The sequence below is a fragment of the Ornithodoros turicata genome, unplaced genomic scaffold, assembly GCF_037126465.1.
Source record: "Ornithodoros turicata isolate Travis unplaced genomic scaffold, ASM3712646v1 ctg00000857.1, whole genome shotgun sequence".
In the NCBI taxonomy this organism is placed as follows: Eukaryota; Metazoa; Arthropoda; class Arachnida; order Ixodida; family Argasidae; genus Ornithodoros; species Ornithodoros turicata.
In genome coordinates, this window is record NW_026999406.1 from 341,062 (window position 1) to 361,845 (window position 20,784).

General features: G+C 44.9%; 2 protein-coding genes across 2 annotated transcripts in view; one reads left to right on the top strand and one right to left on the bottom strand.

The window, feature by feature from the left end:
• Nucleotides 1-1,189: 1,189 nt before the first annotated feature.
• Nucleotides 1,190-1,882, bottom strand: LOC135375333 (uncharacterized). Its single transcript, XM_064608063.1, has one exon. The coding sequence runs from the start codon at nt 1,880-1,882 to the stop codon at nt 1,190-1,192; it is 693 nt and encodes a 230-aa protein (XP_064464133.1).
• A 7,296-nt stretch (nt 1,883-9,178) lies between these two features.
• Nucleotides 9,179-20,784, top strand: part of LOC135375356 (uncharacterized) — a 48,185-nt gene continuing 36,579 nt past the window's right edge. Inside the window, exon 1 of the mRNA XM_064608077.1 lies at nt 9,179-9,275. Coding sequence (XP_064464147.1) covers nt 9,230-9,275 — 46 coding nt within the window. The 5' untranslated portion in view covers nt 9,179-9,229. The remainder of the gene's footprint in view (nt 9,276-20,784) is intronic.

Genomic DNA, 20,784 nt, shown 5'->3' on the forward strand with positions numbered 1-20,784 from the left:
TTAGGAACTGATGCGAGATATTTATCAATAGAAACGGAATATTGACTGTTATTGGTTGCTGGCCAAACAATGAGCACGTTCATTAATAAACTGAAAGGTTCAGGTATTTGGTGCGTAAGTTATCTCAGCAATTAGGGCCTGATAATCGTAAAAGCTCATTTATGAATCCGATTTCCAACAAACGTTATTAGTACAAACTTGTCACACATAAACATAGTTGGATTATGCGAGTCCCAAAACATACCAAAAATTTCTGAGTCCTACCGAAAACTCTCAATCTATATGCGATGTCAACGCACACGAAAAGTCGCACTATGAATAAAAGATAGGGATGCAGCTCCGCATTAGCTCTTCAGCATCTTCATAAATGTATAGTTTAGAACGAAAATGAATTGTCATGTTCCTTCATATTCACCGTAGCTCGGGTCGCTGTGTGTCGCAAGGATAGTTTGAATGGTTTGTCGCACGTGAACATCGGCCTTCTATCGCTCTAAAAATTCTGATGTTCCTCTGATTTCTAGTATCGATTATTGCTATTTTTATTGATATTGCTATGATTGGGCGTGCCTGATTCTTCTCCTAATTACTTTTTCCTTCTGTAGATATTTTGGTTGTGGTCTGATGACTGTCAGATTTCTAATGTTGACTATTGCTAGCTTTAATAGACTGCTCATCTGGACATTGTCTATTTAACCACACATTCATCTATTGTGCTCTTCAATTGTTAGATTCGCATTGATAGATTTCCAATGATATGAATATGAATACTTAACATGAATGAAATAATGTTGTGGAATAAAGCCAAGGAGTCACGGAGATAACATAACTACTACCCGTTTAATGCGATGAATAAAAAAAACAGAATTAAAAGTCTCGCTCAAGCGAGATCACCAGGAGGATTGATAGTGACGTCACGGTGTCATCTTCCTCAACACACTCCCCCGCGAAACAATTTCGGGATCACGGGGTGTAAAGTAGCTCAATTTGTCCGGTTAACGTCCTCCGGCCGCCCGCTAACTTTACCCGGCAGGACCGTAGTCTACCGTCTGCACTGATGAATACCTCCTCGACTAGACCCTAATGCCACGCTACTCGAGACACATTTTTTGGCAGGAAGTACGATATGCCCAACCCTGACACCAGTCGAAGGACGAGACGGACAGACTTTCGCCGATCGCAAGCACAAAATTTACTGCCTGCTCCATTTCAGCGCATACCGCACCTCGTCTGAATCCGTGTCCCAGGCAAGACCGAGAACTTTCTTCATGGCTGCGCTCGTCAAAGGCACGACACGATCAGCTTCAAACATGGGTTGAAGAGCAGAATCAGTACTAGACCACTTCACTAACTTCATGGCACCTTCTTGCAAAATGGCTTTAGCTTCACAGTAGAGAGATGTAGCCTGTAGCACAGTTTCTACTCCGACAACAAGATCGCCAACGTAGAAGTTGCTGGCAAGCAACGGGGCCGTTTCCGGGGGAGAGTCTACGGCCGAATGCAAGTGATGTCTCAGTGTTGCCGCTGAAAGGAATGGGTTAGACCTTGCGCCTACGGCAACATGAGCCATTTGCCAAGTGCCTAGGGGGGCGGGGGGTAAAGGCCTTTTCACATAGGAGGTTGCTGTGGACGAGAAAAATCTTAAACAGTCCCGGTCGTGTTTATCCAATACAATTTGTAGAAAAGCATTCTCGACGTCCGCTATAAGGGCCACCGGGTAAGTGCAGAAGCACAAGAGTAGCTCCAGCACATCCGTGTTCAAACTAGGTCCAGAATGGATAGCTTCATTAAGCGACACACAACCAGATGCCTTTGACGAAGCATCAAAGACGATGCGGACCTTGGTGGTTTCACGGTTCCTTCTAATGACCTCGTGATGTGGCATGTAGTATACCGGCCCCAAATGGACTTCAAGGTGAGGAACGCGCTCAGCATGACCATTACTCAGATACACCCGTATAGCCTGAACGTATTCCTGTAGCACTGACAGGTCCCCCACTTCATCATCAGAATATATCTGTTGTTGTTGTTGGTCCCGCAACAACTTTTTTGTGATGGCCTGGAGGCGTTCCACTTCTGGCGTCTTGTTTTCTCCCAGCGAACGCAGCTTCCCCTCATACCAAGGCAGACTTACCACGTCTAGACCGTCTTCGAACGAAGCTGAGGAATGAAATCGCTACAACACAGTGTTGTCACCTGGGTTAGACTGTTCGTGGAAGATAATGCCCATGTGCTCTAGTTCACAGAATATCTCTACTATCCAGGATACACATGTAATATAGGATATGGATATGTAATATGGATATGAATATGTAATGTGTATAGGATATGTAATATAGATGTCGTTTGTGCCTCTGAGTTACACGGCCATGCGGACATCTTCTCGAAGAGTGTACGTAACTACTGTAACAACGTAACGTATGTAGCTACGTTCGTTCCAGAATTGCTTTCAACGAGGGCTGCATCCCATTCTGCTATCTCGCGTTCGCCCGAAATCCCCTAACTAAAAAGTTAACTAATGAACTGTAGGTAATTCTTCATCACGAGGATGTCCACGTGGCGGTGTAAATCAACTTTACTACTAAGTCTACTTACTAAGACTAACGACTAAGACTAAACTATACTATTAAGTGTACTTTACAGCTTTTTGTCCGTGCCTCCACACCTGATTGGTGAAATGAAAATGAATTGAATTGAAACTGAGAAAACGGCATGTATGCTGCCCCTATACGTACATTGTTTTATAAAAAATATAGTACAGCAAACAAAAAAAAAAACACGCTGTATAGGGCGACAACCTGACACCCTTCAGGAGGCGCCGTGCGCTGTGTGTGGCTTTCGTAAGACGTCACACAGTAGATAGATTTAGTGCATCGTACGCTATCGCTTTTGCTGTATGTCAAGGACAGCGGGGTGGTTCTACGAAACCCTCTTTATGTTTTACGCGTGCGCACAACCACCAACGCCATCCCATACGGACGCAAAGGCGATAGCGTAGGATATACTAAACGAGCCTATTGTGCGCTCAGACGAATTTTCTTTTTTTCTGCGCACGATGCGTTCGTTTGACGCTTGGTGTGCTAGTGGTCCAATGAACTGCAAAGTCTAAAATTCCACTTTAAGGGAACTACATTCTATTCCTACTTCGACCCCCGAAAAGTCCCCATATGTTCTGATCTGTCTTTGTTATTTCACTTCGATTTCGCCTCGACTTCCTCAGCCCCAGTGTCAACTTGGCGATCTAATTTTCGATAACGCACTTTAGTGCAGCCATCATCTTCTGCATATTTGTCCAATTTGAAAATTTGTCGTATTGTCTAATCCACTGTACGTAGAGTTTGTGTGTGTGTGTCAGTTGAAATCTGACTGCACCAATAATCTCAGCAGGAAAAAAAAAATGCTCGAAGCAATGCGCTTTAATAACAACAGGTGTGCGTATCCGACCTTCAAACAGGTGGCTGTTCTGGGTTCGCTGCGAGTCCAATTTCAAAAAAGATTGTTTGGCAAGAGACATACATTTCTTCGTACTCGTAATGTCACAAGGAACAGAGAGAGTTCTAACAGATATAACGCACATAAGTAGCTTGTCATATTGCTTCGTCTGTGACGTTGAAAGATTGACTACAATAAACAGCGTATTCGGACCTCCTACCTTCAAACTCTCGGTACCTCTGCCTTTCACATCCAACCTCCTCAACAGCTGCGTAGCTCTATGCCATCCTTTTCTTTCTACAACACATCGCTGATTTTACCCCGCGGGAATGGGCAGTCTTCACAGACTCCAAATCTGCACTTCAAGCTATTGAAAATTCCGGCATACGAGGCCCACCCGCACCTCTAGTCACAGATGTGTTAATGGCTTACCACACTGTCTACGCAGCAGGCCACAGGCTAGTTCTCCAGTGTGTTCCAGCCTATTGTGGTGTCGTGGGGAACGAGCAGGCCGACAGCGCCGCAGAAGCAGCACTCTCGTATCGGAAACGGACCAGTATTGTTCTGCTGAGAGGAGACCGCCGTTCCATTCTGCGACGCCTAGTGACACCCCTGGCTTCCGGCCAATGGACAACCGACCTTCTCCCCCATCTATGTTGAGCAGAGTTGATCCAACGCTCGCTTTCCGCATGCCACGAAACACCTCTCGTCAAGATGCTGCATTAATCCACCGAATGCGACTCGATGTGGCCTTTACAGCTCAGTGGCGTTACCGCTTGAGACAAGTTGACTCTCCCACCTGCTGCCACTGTGTTGCTCTTGAGGATCTGGAGCACATTCTTCTTCATTGCCCCACTACCAACCTTCCCGAACCGCACTCTCCGAGTCTCTTAGTCAGCTGGACTCTCGCCCCTTCTCCCTATCGAAATTGCTTGGTCCCTGGCCCAATCCAGCCCAGCAACGATCTGCGCTCAAAGCTCTTTTGACATTTCTGGACACCATCGGACTTCGATCGTTATTGTCAAGGGGCTCATTATTTTATCCCCACCTCCCCACCAGCAATGGGGTAGAGTATCGCCTCTGACGATGAACCATTTCATGATTTCCACCATTTCATGATTTCATTTCAAAATAAAGTTGTTGTTGTTGTCCGTACGTCTGAATTGGCTGAAAGACGAATCTCGAGGATGAGAAAGTAGAGCGCATACAAAATCGCTTAAATATGGAAGGGGATATAAAGGAAATTGATCTGTATCACATACATTGTACCGAGAAAAGGAAGCCATTGCGCAGAGGTTGCACATGCATGGTATTTATTTATTAGGGTACCTGCACCGCCAACAGGCATTACAGTAAGGGGGTGGGGTACAAAGATGATATTACCATCATACAGCACACACACATTACAATAACACGACATAAACGTACAAGTAACCCTTAAAACCATTAGTGCACAGTTTAGTATAAAACAAGTTAACATTTTGCTCGGAAACCACCAAAGCAGACAAACCGTTCGACTGAGCTATTGTCCACGGGAAAAATGAATACTTAAATACATCAGTCCTTGTGCTATATTCTTTTCTTCGCTGGATGATACGTATATAGGAGGAAATGAATATGGAATCATCTAATGCAGTTAGATTGTGGTAAATACTGCATAGAAATTTCCAGTAGTTTCCGCAAGTTTCTTCAACGTACAGACAACAAATCCCAACCCAGCATGTCCTCCATTTTGGAAACACTATCCCGAATGCCATATCGTGAACCTAAATGCCTCGTCTTTAATTTTTTCGAGCTTACCAATAGAAGTTAATCACTGAGTATCCCATAAAACACAGGCGTATTCTAGTATAGGCATACATACATAAAGTACAATGTTTCCTTAAATACTGGGGGGGGGGGCGACATTTCGAACTAATAATCGTAAGGTACGACTAATAGATCGCACGCTATCGCCGTTGCCTAGGTGATGAACCGTCGCAGAACTGTCTACGCTATCCCTTACGTACGAAAGGGCGATAGCGTACGATATACTAAACCTATCTAATCTTTTCAAGAAGCCTGGTTAGCACGCCGCTCATCCTATCCACTTTTGCTTTAATGTTACCTACATCAGTACAAATATCAGAAACTTCACATAGACCCTTCGCACGCGTTTCAGTTTTAGCATTTATACCGTCGAGCTTCAGATCAACATTGTTTTAGTTTTTTGAATGCCATCAAGCATACCATCGGCATCTTTCAGCATATCCTGTATCACCTTCATTTCTGTCAATATAAGAGGCTGGCCATTTTCCAGTTTACTCAGCGGTGCAGTTGGATACATCGAAACCAGTCGATTCAGTTGAATTGGAGTTCTCAGGCTCTCTGTTACCCACTGTTCGCGGACCAGGGTGTTCCTCAATGTCACCAGCGAGCAATCGTAAATCACAAATAAATTCAGAAATAGTTGTCACAACGATATCGGAAAGCACAAAGTACTAAGTGGAGTCGCTATTTAGACGAGGTGGAGTGTCTCCGTGTCTCATGTGTACATTTATTGCGAAATTGCCACGAAACACCTCTCGTCAAGATGCTGGATTAATCCACCGAATGCGCCTCGATGTGGCCTTTACAGCTCAGTGGCGTTACCGCTTGAGACAAGTTGACTCTCCCACCTGCTGCCACTGTGGTGCTCTTGAGGATCTGGAGCATATCCTTCTTCATTGCCCTCACTACCAACCTTCCCGAACCACACTCTCCGAGTCTCTTCGTCAGCTGGACTCTCGCCCTTTGTCCCTATCGAAATTGCTTGTTCCCTGGCCCAATCGAGCCCAGCAACGCTCTGCGCTCAAAGCTCTTCTGACATTTCTGGACACCATCAGACTTCGATCGTTATTGTGAAGGGGCTCCTTATTTTATTCCCCCATTCCAACCAGCAATGGGGTAGAGTATCGCCTGTGGCGATGAAACTCCCCACTCTCCAAGGTGAAAAATAAAGTTGTTGTTGTTGTTCAATCACCTTGAACCATAGAGCCGTAGATTTTCGTGGCATCTGTGGCTGTTGTGAAGTTGTGACTGAGCAGTTTTCGCGATATGTTTGGCGTGTACATTGGGCTCGAATAAACGCTCGAAAACGGTGGTGAAGGCTGTCTTAATCTATAAGCGCAGACTTGCTCAGGAGACACAGATACGATGGCTGACTACGCCGTGTGTGGTGGAGGGATGATCATGAGAGTGATGATGAACAATGAAGAGGCGGGACTACTAATACTAAATATACCTATAAACTGGGACTACAGTGCGTCCGTTCACTGGAGTCTAGTAACAACAGAGGCGCCGTCATATAGCAGCGCTGGGTAGCGGGGCCACATATACGCTCGCACGTAAGTAGACCAGTGTACGGGATCAATGTGACGGCAGGTGAATCACTTGAGTATTAATTCTTGACACACAGCCATAAGATGAGCCAGATGCGACATACCGCGCGACGCAGGTTTCCTTCAACCTTCTTCTTTGACAGGTTGAGCAAGTACTCTTTCTTTCTTTCACCGTCTCCGCATTGACACAGGTGGCAATATCCGTCCATTTAGTTGGTTCCTCGAAAGGATTCTTCCGAACGACATCCTTAAGCAGAAGCAAATCCTCGTCATATCCTAAACACTTATGAGCAGGGGCAGTACCTGAAGTACTCGGTACTGAAGCAGTACTTTTGAGCTACTCTTACTCTATTTCAAGTAATTATGCTGAATAATACTTTCTCCTTTACTTCAAGTACCTGAGGTATCTTTATGTGTGCCTTGCTAGCTCATTGCACGATAGCCGGAAATTAATACGGCCCTCCACCGCGCTGTTCATTCTCGTCGAGTTCATTCACAGCACTGCGCCTTGGCCTATTTTAACCAGTTCGCAATCCTGTCACAGTCGATGAATTCGTACGTTTCGCCGTACTCTTCCGCGTGTTTGCTTATGCAGATAGCGTCCATGTTGATTTGTCTAAATGGTTGCATTTGAACGTATGCATGTGCGCATTACTTCCGGTAAATACCTATAAGGTATGGCATGAAAACAGCATGTTGTACATGAGCGTTCTTAATCAGTATCTCAAGTAAATTTCTCTTCACTTTATACTTTACTTCAAGTATTTAGAAGTTGCAGGACTTCTAACTGTATATAAAGGCCATATTTTTGCAAGGAATTAATAGTTTACTTGACTTTGCCCATCACTGCATAGAAGGTACCTTTTTTTTTCTGGTAACTTTTTTGTTCCCACGCTCGGCTTTGATGCCTCGGCCGGTTTTCCGAAGGAGCTACGAAGAAGGCTCGGTAGTTTCCGAACGAGTCTATGCGTTCGAAAATTATGGGGCCTATACAGGCGCCTACAGCCGTTTGATACTTGTTGTACAAGGAGGGAGGTACTAGGAGCACCTCCCTCCACTCACGCGGCTCATGTGCCGTCTGCACTGCGCTGAGTCGCAAAGTTTTCGGAGGCCAACTAAAACCCGCTATTGTGAATCATCTAGAGACAGTTCCGTCTGAATTTTTAAGCGTGCAAGGCAGTTCTCGCTCCACGATCGCTCGAGTGCGCTCCACCTGTCGGCCCGGCGAGCGTTTGCAGCCGCATTGTGGACGTTTTATGCGCCTCCGAAAACAAACATCAAAACAAAAAGAAAAGAAGAGAAAACTTCACTGGAAACATGACATTTTTTCTTCATCGGAAACCGGTGGCGGTCGAGCCACGCGATTGGCATGTTTGAGTGGTATCCAGGTTCGTTTTCAGATTTTGCCATATGTAAAAGAATGCTGGAACCATCACTGAAGTGTACGAGCATCAAGTTCCGAATTGTATTTCACAGAGACATAGGAGGTGAGCTTGACTCTGCCAGTGGGTGCTGCTGCCAAAAGCGTCTCCCCCTTCTCGCCGCAATGTTTCAGGTTAGGGATATCGCCCCCTCCATACACGGAATCGCAGACACCATGTGTTCGGGCAGGATGTCTGCGATTCCTGGTCAGGAGGCAAATCTTTACAGGGTTTTCAAGTTCACTCGGGATTCGTCGAATATCCCTCGAAACGTTCATTTTGAGTGTCAGTAGGGTGAGTTCCCTGCGAGGACAGCCTCCCCTGGGAATGCTCCTGGGTCCTCAAACCCCCAAGGCCTCCGCGCATTCGTCGCCTATGTACAGAGCAGTAGGATAGAAAAGAGCGAAATATTTTCAGACACAGAAGTATGCAAAGTAGAGATTCTGAAATTGAGGTAACCATAATGCGAAAATTAAGAGCTGTTGGAACTTGAAGAAAATGTATCCCCTCGAAGTTAAGTGTTGGGTGTCGTCTCTTCGAAAACTAAGGCGATTTCGAGGTATGCACAATGCGGGGCAGTGCATGGGCCCAACGACATCCTAAACGAAACGATCGCGAATGTAGCTTCGATTTTTCCCTCGTCTTTTCGATTTTTCAACCACCATGAGCAGAATTTTCTGTCATTCATATTGTAAATTCCAGTGCATGCAGAGCTTGCCTGTTACCGGATTGACATATGACGGCGACAATAGTATAAGCAGTAAAGAATGCTTGGAAAAGTACCAGCCCTTCAAACAGGTGGCTGCTCGCTGAGAATCCAATCTCAGAGAATGTTGCTTGGAAGAGAGGTGCAATTATTTGTAGTAATAATGCCACGGGTAACACAAGTGATATGATACTGCAGTACATTGAAATGCATATGGCGATATTTTAAGGGAATTGGTCTGTATCGCATACGTTCCACTGACACAACAAGTCAGTGTGCAGAGGTTGAACGTGCATCGAGTTTTCAACACGAAGATGTCGACGTCATTGCTCTTGGCTGCGGTTTTGCTGGCCTTCGTCGGTAAAGTACTTTGATTAACTGCTCAGAATAAGCTAATCGAACACGTAACTGGTTTGTAAACTGACTAAAGTATCTCTACATATTTTTAGAACCTCCGGATCTCCTTGCTCTCCGACTCTTTGGAAACAAAACGTGCCCATTGCGATGTGCAGATTGCGCTGATAACAATGGCTGCATCATTGCACTACTAGAATGCGCATACATTTCGTAGTTTCACTTAGGCAAGAATTGAAGAATAGTATTTCATCTGCCGGAACTATAAAATGTGTCGTACTGGGATGAGAATAATATTGACATATTTTGAAAAGCTAGGCTGTTAATTATACCATTACTTAGCACACCGCGATCTTCCATAAGGTTTTCAGCAAATACCGCGGCGGTTATTCTCCAATTGTGTTGTTGCGCTTACTGTACAGTTGCCTTTCACTCGAACATACTAACTATGCGTATTTGTCAGTAATATATGTACGTAGTTGCGTGCATAATCGGGTTCTCTGAGACACGGTTGTCTGAAATTTCCAGCCAGTGTCGGAGCGCGTCCCTATTGGCGGTGTCGCGCACGGAGAAACTACAGGGTTCGCAAAGATAAACTTCGGGGTTTGTAACAAAGATACAACAAATAAGAACAGTGTCGGAAAGCTAAAGTAGATGTTAGAGGTCGAATTATGCCCCAAAATTTTATGTCGATAATACCGCTTGGTCTGTTTCTCTGCCGATAAATCGTGCAATAAATCGTGCGATCGTGCGTTTATCGGGGAGATCGAGAGACATTGGAGACATAACCCCACGATACTCGGGGTTGTCTGCTAGTGAGGGCAGTTGAGCGCGGCCTCCCACAAGAGAAGATATAGGTATAGTTCCTTCGTGTACGACATCGCCGGTAGGGGATAGTCCGCTACAGGCTGGAGAGTTTGGACAATCGAATCCCACACAGTACACCATCCATTCTTCCCAAGGTTGCGGGATTGAACCCAACCGTGGATAACTTGGGTATGAGACATGCCATCTTCCGCGAGGAGCGTCAAATACGGCGTGCTGAGATTTTGGTGCACTTTAACAGACACCCCACGTGGACAAAATGAATAGCCAACCGATCACCAAGAACATTTCATATCGCTAAAGACCTAAGCGCGTTCCAATACATAGAGAGGCGACATAAGACACAGCACAGAGCTAATAATTACACAACTCTGGCTGACTATATTGCCTTGCAGTTAAGAGTTGTGCATTGTGTTGTCTTTTTATGTGTTGCCATTCACTAGCGTTTTAACGACTTTAATGCAGAATGAGGGCAATTTTAGCGCCCGAATTTTAACATAATTCAACAAGAATACGTGTGACTTACTCGTGAATATGGGCGCCCATGGGTTCGCGCTGCGTATGGAGTTTAAAATGTGGCACCTTCAGGACAGTCGCATTGAGACATAAAAGTTGGAAAACTACGTGGTTTGTAATGCGCTCGAGCTACAGTTCTTCGGGACTGCTTTGAGAGCTCCTTGGAGCACAAGCATTCGACCTCCTTGGGCATTATGGCGCGTGAGGCGCACCAGCACTTTAAAAATGTGCGCGATTAAATATGAGTACAAGAAATTTACAAATAACTTTTACATGTTCGATCACAATGTGCCCTGCTAAGGTGCGACTGATGGTGTTTTCTTCATCCGTCACCGATGTTCGTGGAGTTCGACTTCGGCTTGCATTCGCGGCATCGGCGACGTTTCGAAAGCAAAGTTCTCGAATTGTTCAGACGCAACAGAATTTCGTTCTCAATCGCAGAAATGTCGGAGAAAAGTTCCGGCCTCGGAGCCTCCTCATGACTTGCTTCGACGTCCATTTAGAAGATCACTCTCATACGAACTCACTAACAACAAAACATCCGATCCGGGCTTCGAATGAACATCAGCCTCATATCACGTCAAACAAGCGGAAATCCTTCATAAAAAGGCTAGATTTCGGCACCCATTGCGCGAGTTCTTCCTCCCCTCTGCGTCTCGAGCTAATGACGGATTATAACGTTTTTTTGCGATTTTCGGGCTCTCTCCCTGCACATGAGAATCGGTCAAGCGATAGCAAAATGAGGGGCCACCGAGGGTGACTGCTGTGACTGTGAAATCTGTTATGTTTTCGTTTGAACGGTGACGTTAGCTAGGTGAAGAATTCACGAGAGATGCTCATTGTGAGCTTTCTGTGAGGGGATCATTATTTAATTCCCCACATCACCACCATCAATGGGGTAGAGTATCGCCCCTATATAAGTCTTTGTTGAGGGGGAAAATCCAACTCGGTTTTCAGTTCCCCGTTCGGCAAACTTCGTTGCCACGTACAGCAAAACTATTTCGCGGGTGGCCTGAGGACATATTATACTTTCGTATTAGGTACAAAAGAAATATTTGTCCAACTTCTCGCCAGAGTCCATTTCAACCCAAAACCAGGAGGAAAAGCTACTTGCATATGCTGCTGCGCTCAGAATACTACAAAAATCATTGGAAGTTAATTTGGCCTCTTATTCGAACACTAGATTATACTTCTTGTCCAACAAAACAACTTCATTCGTCTAGCTGGCCAAAACAACGATCCCAAGATTCGAGGCGCAGCTAAGCAAAAAATTCTACTTCTGTTTAATGACGACGATTGGGGAGTTTAATCGCAGGAGCCAATACTCTAGCTCAGTGACGCCACTAATGTGGTGAGATGGACTAATCAGTAGCCTCACAATGAGTATCTAAGTCATACAGTGTACACAAACCTTAGCAGTGATTTTAGGGCAGAGCATTGGTTGGCTGAGTTTAGCCATGGATCAAGAAATTTTGACATAGTTAGAGGGCGAGTGTCGTGCTGATTTTGAGACACTGAAAGTGAAGATCTGAAGGGTTGGTAGTGCGGGCAATAAAGCAGGATGTGCTCTAGCTCTTCCAGATCACTAGACTGACAGCATATAGGAGAGCCAACTTGTCGCAAGCGGTAAAAATACTGATATGTGAACGCCACACTGAGTTGCACACGAAAAATCAATAAAGGGTCTTGACGAGAGGTGCTTCGCGGCATTCGGAAAGCGAAAACGGTTGCGCAATGTCCCTTAGAGCAAACGTTGTTGAAATAGTCGTTAGGCTGGAAGAAAGCTGCACACATAAACTGGATAGCCTAATAATTTGAAATCCGCTATTATAAACGCTACACGTGTTTAAGGGCTGTCGTGGAAGCATCAAAACAGACATAGTCGTGTCAATTCTAAGCATTGTCCATTGTCTGAAACAAATTCAAACATGCTCACTCGTGGCGCATCCGGTATCTGCTGAAATCTGCTGTGCTCTATTATTACTGAAAGGCTATGTCACGCCTGGGTATCCCACGTCTGGGTATTTAATGGGAAGCTTTTGATCGCAGACTAACTAGTCCGTCCAGAAAATGAAGTTGTGCGTTGTTATACTTTGCGTGCTTTTGGGTGCTGCTGTGGGAAATTAGAGCTCGGGTATGTCTGTAGCTTTTGTTTTGGTAACTCCAGCAAGCGGAAGTGCTGAAGATGATTTCGTTTAGTTGCACAGAACGGGATAACAACCTTCCGCGGTGGAGGCTGTTTTTGGCCTTCTGTTCTATTCTATCAAGTGGTATGCCTCCGTGTGGGTCAGCAGGTACCTCCGGGGATTGTGCGCCGTGTGCGGTCTTCATTGGCAACTATATCCTTGTTTTCGCTATAGAGTACGAGAAAGATCCACAGTAAACTCAAACAGCCGATTCCAACACTGGCTTGCTTCCGGTGAAGGCGCCAATCAATGCACTAGGCCATGCGAGTTAGAGGTGGATACATGGCCAGAGTCCTAAAGTCGTGTAAGGTGAAACTGTGCCAATTAAAGTAGCCCTATAAGGTCTCGCTAAAGTTCCCCGAAGATGAATGACACTCATCAAATATTCTTTGGGCAAAAGTATATTTATATTTTTTTTTCTTACAGGAACTTGTAGCACGTTAGGTGCAACACCTCCGTAATGAGTGATTGCAAAATTATTGCGGATGCGAAATAAATCAGTTGAAGTCATGGTCTGCGTCACGGGGCTCAGGGATCGCGCGTGATATCCCCCAGCTCCGAGATCGTTGAAGGTATTCGAATTCAGCGGGTAGGGTGGAGATTGGCCAGTCGATGAACAAGAGGACGAGGACACATTGCTTTCGTAACAAGCAACAACAATTTACTCTTCCACAAAAGACATATCAATCAAAGTAGCACACGACAGGAAACGCTCAAGTATCAATCACGACACATAAATGAGACATATATTGCACCACACTGATGCTATGCGGCCTAACGCAAAATACGCACCGATTGCCCAACTACTGTCTAAAATAGTTCCGCACAATATAGTTCGTCCGCTAAAATAGTTCGTACAATGAAAAGAAAAGTTCGAACACAACTTATCTCTGAGGCGGACGATTCTTGGAGGCGGTTGGCTTTGTTGCAGTCAATAGTTTCGGGCGGCCCTCTGGATCACGTCGGATGCCTTCCTTCTTCCTGGTCACGCTCACACACCAACATTAATTCGCACAAAATGTCGCAGCTTCCTGCGATGTCTTCAAAGCTCCTTATTTCGCCACTTACGTCGCAGCTCCCTGCGTTGTCTTCCAAACTCTGGGTTGCACCACTTCCGTCGCAGCTCCTTGCGATGTCTTTAAAACTCTGCCGTCACTCAGATCTTCACCGATCCGCTCCTTCCGCACCTCCAGTTATCTCCGACGGCATCACCGCCGCTATCTCGTTACGACTTTCACTATCCGGTGACCATGGGACGACAACCTACTTTCGGCCGGTCACTCCTATTTAATCCCTCGGAAGACGGAGCACCCTCAGGCGCTTCCACGAAACGAACCAATTCTTCCCCACGAAGAAGAGTCACCACGACTGCCACATTCTCGGAATTCATGCGGAAGTCCCTTTTGGTTACGTGAGAACCACGACATTCTCACGCCTGTACCGCTATTCTGGTCCTCGTGATGGACACGTGCTCTCTTTGTGGCTGACCACCAGTCTTGCATGTGATGGTCATGGAAAATTACTTGGTCGCATCTGCCTGTGCTTATGACTGAAAATGTGTCGCCCTGTGACAGTCTGATGCAAGAAACAACAACAACTTTATTTGGATATGATAGGTGGGGAGATCCATCGACAGGGGCGATACTCCACCCCATTGCTGACGGTAATGCGGGGAATGAAATAATGAGGCCCTTCACAATATGAATCGAAGTCCTACGGTATCCAGAAAGGTGAAGAAAGCTTTGAGGGCAGAGCGCGTTGGTGGGCTGGTAATGGCCAACGACCAAGCAATTTTGTGAGTCACGGGGGGGGGGGGGGAGAGTCCAGCACGTTAAGGGATCCGGAGAGCACACAGTATGATAGAATTTGTTTACCCCATACACTTTTCTAAAATGCGAAAGGAAAAGTTAAAACTTCGTCGTTGAAACTCCGAAAGCTGCGTGCGTATCGTCAGACCGGCAGAGTCGACGGCAGCGCTCCGATTGCAACGACGAGGCGGTGTCGAGGAAAAAAAAATACTGAGACGCGGCGATATGGCGGCCCGCACCGCTGCTTCCGGATCTTGGTGTGGTACAATATTGGGCAGAGTGCCATCCGACACGTAAGCAAGTGGAGATGCTAGACACCTTCAGCGATCACGGCGCATGGCGGTGCTGGGTGTATAGCAGGAGTCCTTAACAGTTCCGGTCTATCTATGCGCGTCTGTACCAAGTTATATAGAGACACGTGGCGAAATTCCCATAGGTCCCTGCGTCTTCAGGCTGATGCCATTATAGAGACCTATAGCGCCATCCATCCCTTGCGCGGAGAACTATGATTGGAAATAAATGACGTTAGGGATTACGTCAGCTTGAGGTTAGCCCGAAGTTACCTACAGGTTCAGCGAATTTGGGGCGCAGTTCTCCGTCCATATCTACACGCATTAGGACAAAGTTACAGAATACATTCTGACCAAAGCACTTTGGTGACCACGCTCGGCAGTACGTAGAATGCATGCTACGGATTAACCACAAAATTAATAGAAATAGAAAATCAAGGGAAAATAACAGCGAAAAAGTATCAAAATTAAATATATTTGATTACTGACTTCAGCACCCTCTCCCCCCATCTCCGGTGCCCCCCCCTTATGGTCGGTGGGACATCGTCGCATTTGCCTTTGTGCAAGTGTACTGCAGGGTTCGCCAAGCTCATGAGCATAATATTTTTTAAACAAACTTAGCGTGATGTTCCATTTTCTTCATTAGATATTCCAACCTTACAGTTGCGCGGGTGGTGACTGCAAAAGTGAAAGTATTGTTGCTTATCCGTTGGCTTTTTGTAGAGGTCGCAGTTTTGTAATCATGTTGTAGTTTCGTGGAATCTGACTGAGCGTGCCGAGAGTTATGATGAGAACTTTATTGCGTCATATGCGGTGTTTCTACATCAACGTAATTTTGAAAATTCTTGTTTCCCATGTTCCCAGATTAAATGTATGTCACCAATGTATGGAAGGTATACGATGGGTTTTAATGTGAAGGCGCTAAGGGCGTTGTTTTCTAGGAATCCCTTGACGATATTTCAACTAAATATAAGTGCGCAAACAAGCTGGTGAATATTCGAAATGGGAAGCATATCCTTGAGTCTGAGGAGGAATCAGTAAACAGTGCAGGAAGTCATGGCCATGGTGGTTGTGCTTTTTATGTACCAGACTTTTGTGCTTCCTCCTCACCCTCAAGGACATGCTTGCCATTTCGAAGATATTTTCGTACGTGGGTGCAGCTGGTCTGCTCATTTGCGCACCATGTATTTAATGGTAATATTCCTTATTGAACTCGCAAAGCTTTACTATGGGGATTGTTTGTGCGACGAGGATTTGTGGGGCTTTCCTGATATTTGATTCGCAAAGGGTACAGCGGACAGCTCCGATTCAGCCGCTGTTGTGGGATGCTTGTGCGTAGGTACGTTATACAGCTAGTGTGACCAGGTGTCGTGCTACTACCAAATGTACGCGAGTAGTAAAGATAGGGTGAGAAACTACAGGAGGGCGAAACTACACCACCCCTGCCCTGAGCCCTGCGCGTATTTTTCCCCGTGCGGCGTGTGTGCGCAGGGTTGTCCGCGTGCTTATCGGCGGGGGGAGGTCTGCTTGCGCGCTTACCCTCTCACATTTTTGAACCTGGGCCGACTTCGTTCGCGTATTTTTTCCCGCGCCCGGCGGGCGGCGCTCGGGTAGAGAATATATTTATTAAAATCAATGGTGCAAGGAATTATGCTGTGACTCTGTGTGGTGTGTTGTCCGCGCGCTACCGGCGGGGGGAGGGCTGCTTGCGCGCTTATCGTAGCGTATTTTTCAGACTGGGCCGACTTCTTTCACCCTTTTCCCACTTGGGCTGACTTCCCTCAGAAATATTTTCCGGATTAATTGCTAAAATTTATCGATTCACATTCAGGAGAAGTGGTGACTACCACACATCAGTAAGAGTTTAATTACAATTTGAACAGGTGTTGCGATTTATGATCAGTGTTGTAGAATGTGTAATTTCACAATACGCAAGCTTTAGCTCGCTCACTTTGACGAGCACTCTTTCACGATGTCAGAGAAGTTAATCGAATGGATTGATATTTTCTGTATACACTATAACATAATGCGAATTCTTTATGTCGTGGATATTAACAGTTATGAATATTTTCTGAACGAAATTTACTTAAAACTCGAAGAAAGGGTCGCCCGCGTCCTCGAAGACGTTTCGGAATAAAATTAAAGAATGACCTATCCATTTGTAGAGCCCGGATGCTATGACACTAAAATAATGTTATAGTTTTTCTGTATGGTTACGGGAAATGTCGAGTATATTTTGTGAATTGGATCTACGTTTATGTGTGACCTGCGCTGATCTGGTTATTATAATTAATGTATAACATATCTTCCATTTTGTTTATGCATAACGCTCATCTTCATTGTATATTGGATAAGCACTTCTGATGGCGGTTGTATGATCAGCTTCTCCCAAAATATGATTGCCACCTGGAAATTATTTCATATACGTTTGTGTGCCGTGTGTTACGAAGACTGTGATTAGAAATGTAGACTTGACCTGCACGTCATGCTCGTAAAATCTTTCGTTTGCATTGTGGCATCTGATAATAGATCCGCTTTTCGCGAAGGCTTCGTATTTTATCTCCCAGGCACTGAACCCGAATGCTATTGTAAAAGTCGATGACACTCTGTCGCGAACGCTTTGACTTATCCCGCCGCAATCAGTTATCTTGCCTTATTTCCCGTTTTGCCCTATCTTGGACGGCTCATTTTTCCTATCCAGTCATACAAACGGACAACTGTGTTGACAAAAATATGTATTTATTTGTTCCGTACTCCAATCGGGTTGCTTGTCAAAGACGCCTTTTCTTCTTCTTTTACTATGTCTGGGCTAGTGCAACTGATTGAGAAACATACATGCACTGTGGAATTTAATTCATGAAATATGATAAGTTTTCACATGAGATTAGTGATCCTTTTTGTGATCATAAACTGATGTATCATGTCTCCCGATGACCGATCCTTCTCCGGCAATTCTATCCTTCGGGTGTTAAGCTTGTACAGAGTGTAGTCGAGTAATACCTATTTGGTGGTCAGGTCTCATTCCATATGAGAATTCTTACACAAATTGTGGAATATTCGTTTCCTTAGCGATCACTGTTCTCAGTCTAGCCATGCTAAATGCAAGGTGTTTTTTCATTGTGATGCGAAGAATTCATTATAATGATGACAAAGGTTACATTTATTGTTTCAGTTATACACTTGTTTATTTCGATAAATTACAGTTCTATTTCAAACTCTGAACTTTTCGTTTGTTGTCTTCATTGATGAATTCCGAAGACATTAAATAGTTTATTCTGATTATTGGGCGCTTGAATCCAGCGTTGATTAACGCAGGCGCTATGTTGTCGCCGTGTTTGTATTGCTTCAACAACTTGCACTTTGTCATGATGAACTTGCACAGTCTCTTATTGATGTTTCCTTTCTTTGTATGAAGATTCTTGAATGGCGTACAAGAGAGTATTAGATGAAAATCGTCCGGTGGTCCACTGCAATTGATATGTTTGTTGAGTTTCAACAGGTGATAATACATCAGACCTTGCATGACAATATTGAACTTCTGTTGATTCAACATCGTTGCAGAGACTGGTAGAAGAAAATAATTGCGTTGCCGTGGTAGTGGAACATATCACGTGATAAGATTTTATGTACTTTCCATCTCAGGTATGTGTAACTTCAACAAATCCGTAATGAATCGTGCGATATAGACCGCTTGTATATGATAATTTGATCCGACTGCTTTCTTGATGAACGCAATGCCCATTGCAATGATTACAATTACATGTGGTCTAGTGTATTTCAATTCTTCGTTGGCAAACTTCAAAAACTCCGCCAACAATCCCAGTGGCCCTTCCGTCGTTGATGTGCAGATATTTTTATAAGTATTGTAGATTCGGCGCATAAATTCTTGCACCTTCAGTCACAGAGTCGAACCGAACCCGAACCCGAACCCGAACCGAAAACCGTTATTAAACGTTATTTTTCGCCGAACCGGAACTGAACCGAACCAAAAGAATCGACGCCATCTTGGAGCTGAACCGATACTAAACCGGTAAAATACCGGTTTCCGGTTCAAGTAACGGTTCACACGGAATTAAGTGCAAAACTTTGGATGTTGTGCATGAACACAAAAACTATTTTTCGTATTTTTTCTTCATTTATTAGCTTCGTAGACATCGTCTTTCTTGCCAAAAAAGTCGTGCCCTGCAACAATGATTTGGATCTTCTCGAGTCACGAAATAGCAACAGATAGTAACTGGAAACTGCCAGGACTACTAACGTCTAAGACATACGCATAAATATATGTAAGAATTTAAGGTCAACAGGACATTAGGGACAGTTTTGGGTAGTAGTCATTAAGTGACATATTATAATAATGTACTAGTAAGAGTCAGCTATACGCAGCTCGGATCCTGGCGCTGCATTTCAAGATCAGTCCGTTTGCAACAAACACCGGTCAGTTTTTCTTTGACAGCGCTATGCCTTCGAGATCATCTCTACCGTTATCGCAGGCATCCTGTATATAAATACCAATACGCGGACCAACCGACGTATATGTCGTCGGCTGTGCGAGCTTCGGTCTTTTAAATATTCTCCCCTTCGTTTTCTCTTTTTCTTCTTCTGTTCTCTTGCACGTAATGCATTGCGAAAGCAAACTACCTGAGCTCAGCTCTATCACGTATTCGTGTATACAACGCTGCAGCATAATTCCCAACGTGTGCTCGTGTGAACTTACATAAGCCCCTTATACGCTAGCCACACTTAATGAAACGGAATGGCGGTAAGTTCACTTGCTCACCAACTATAATCTTGTGTGGCGTCGTTCTCTCCTGGCTTGTTGAAAGCAGGGGCATGTTGAAAAAACGGAGTCATTCGGGACGATGGTTGCTCAGGAGGTGAAGTTACCGTCATTCCGTTTAAAGCATTAAGTTTACCGTGTGCCTAGGGTAGTAGAAAGTAAAGCACCGGCCACACTCATGCTGGTCAGAATGAAAAGAACATGCCAAGTTGGCTTTCTTCGTGGATTTAAAATAAAAGAAGCAAAAACGACCATACTGCCACAGTATCTAAAACTCGCCAGTGGGTCTAAAATGAGTCGAACTCTCTGTTTGCCCTTGCTTTGTCTTTGTTCTACAGACACTTCGCGCTAACGCCGAGCACGGCGGCGGTCAGTGCTGAAAAAATAACGTGCCCTTTACACATAAAGTCCCCGAGCTCACGATCGCACCATCCCAATCCAACTACATACCATGAAGAGTCGTTATTTGATTAACGTGTATTCGCGATCCTGACTGGTAACGAATAATTTCAATTACTTAAATGACTTAGGCCAACGTAGTAGGCTTGGTTGACAGATATTCCTGGTGAGATTCCGCTAACCCCGCGACCTGAGCTACATGCGGGGAAAGTCAACCCAAAACAGTAATTCATGGGTATGCTCTTCTTGTAACCGCTACTAATCTTGTCTTTCATATCGCACAAACTCTTTCAAATTCCTGAACGGCCACTGACGCCTTCCTGCCCACTTCAAACACTAACACACACACACGGAAGCTTCTTTTAACCTGCCTGTTGTGCTTCATTCGCACCCATCGTTCCTGAACCGGTTCGGGAACCGAACCGTTTGGAAAGAACCGGTTTGAACCATTATAATTGCCTTCTGGACATGAACGGGATCCGAACCCTTATCGCCAAACCTAAACCCGAACCGGACAGGTAAACATTTCGGTTCGACTCTCTGCCTTCAGTTCTGTAGTTTGTACCATTTCTCCGAATACGACCATGTCTAGGACGTATTGAAATGCAGCGATAATGAAATCGTTTTGCGGCTCCTCCTTTTCGAAGCAGTTTTTTTATCACATCTTCCCATGACTTATGGTATCGAGTACAAAATCTGTCCATGTTTTCAATG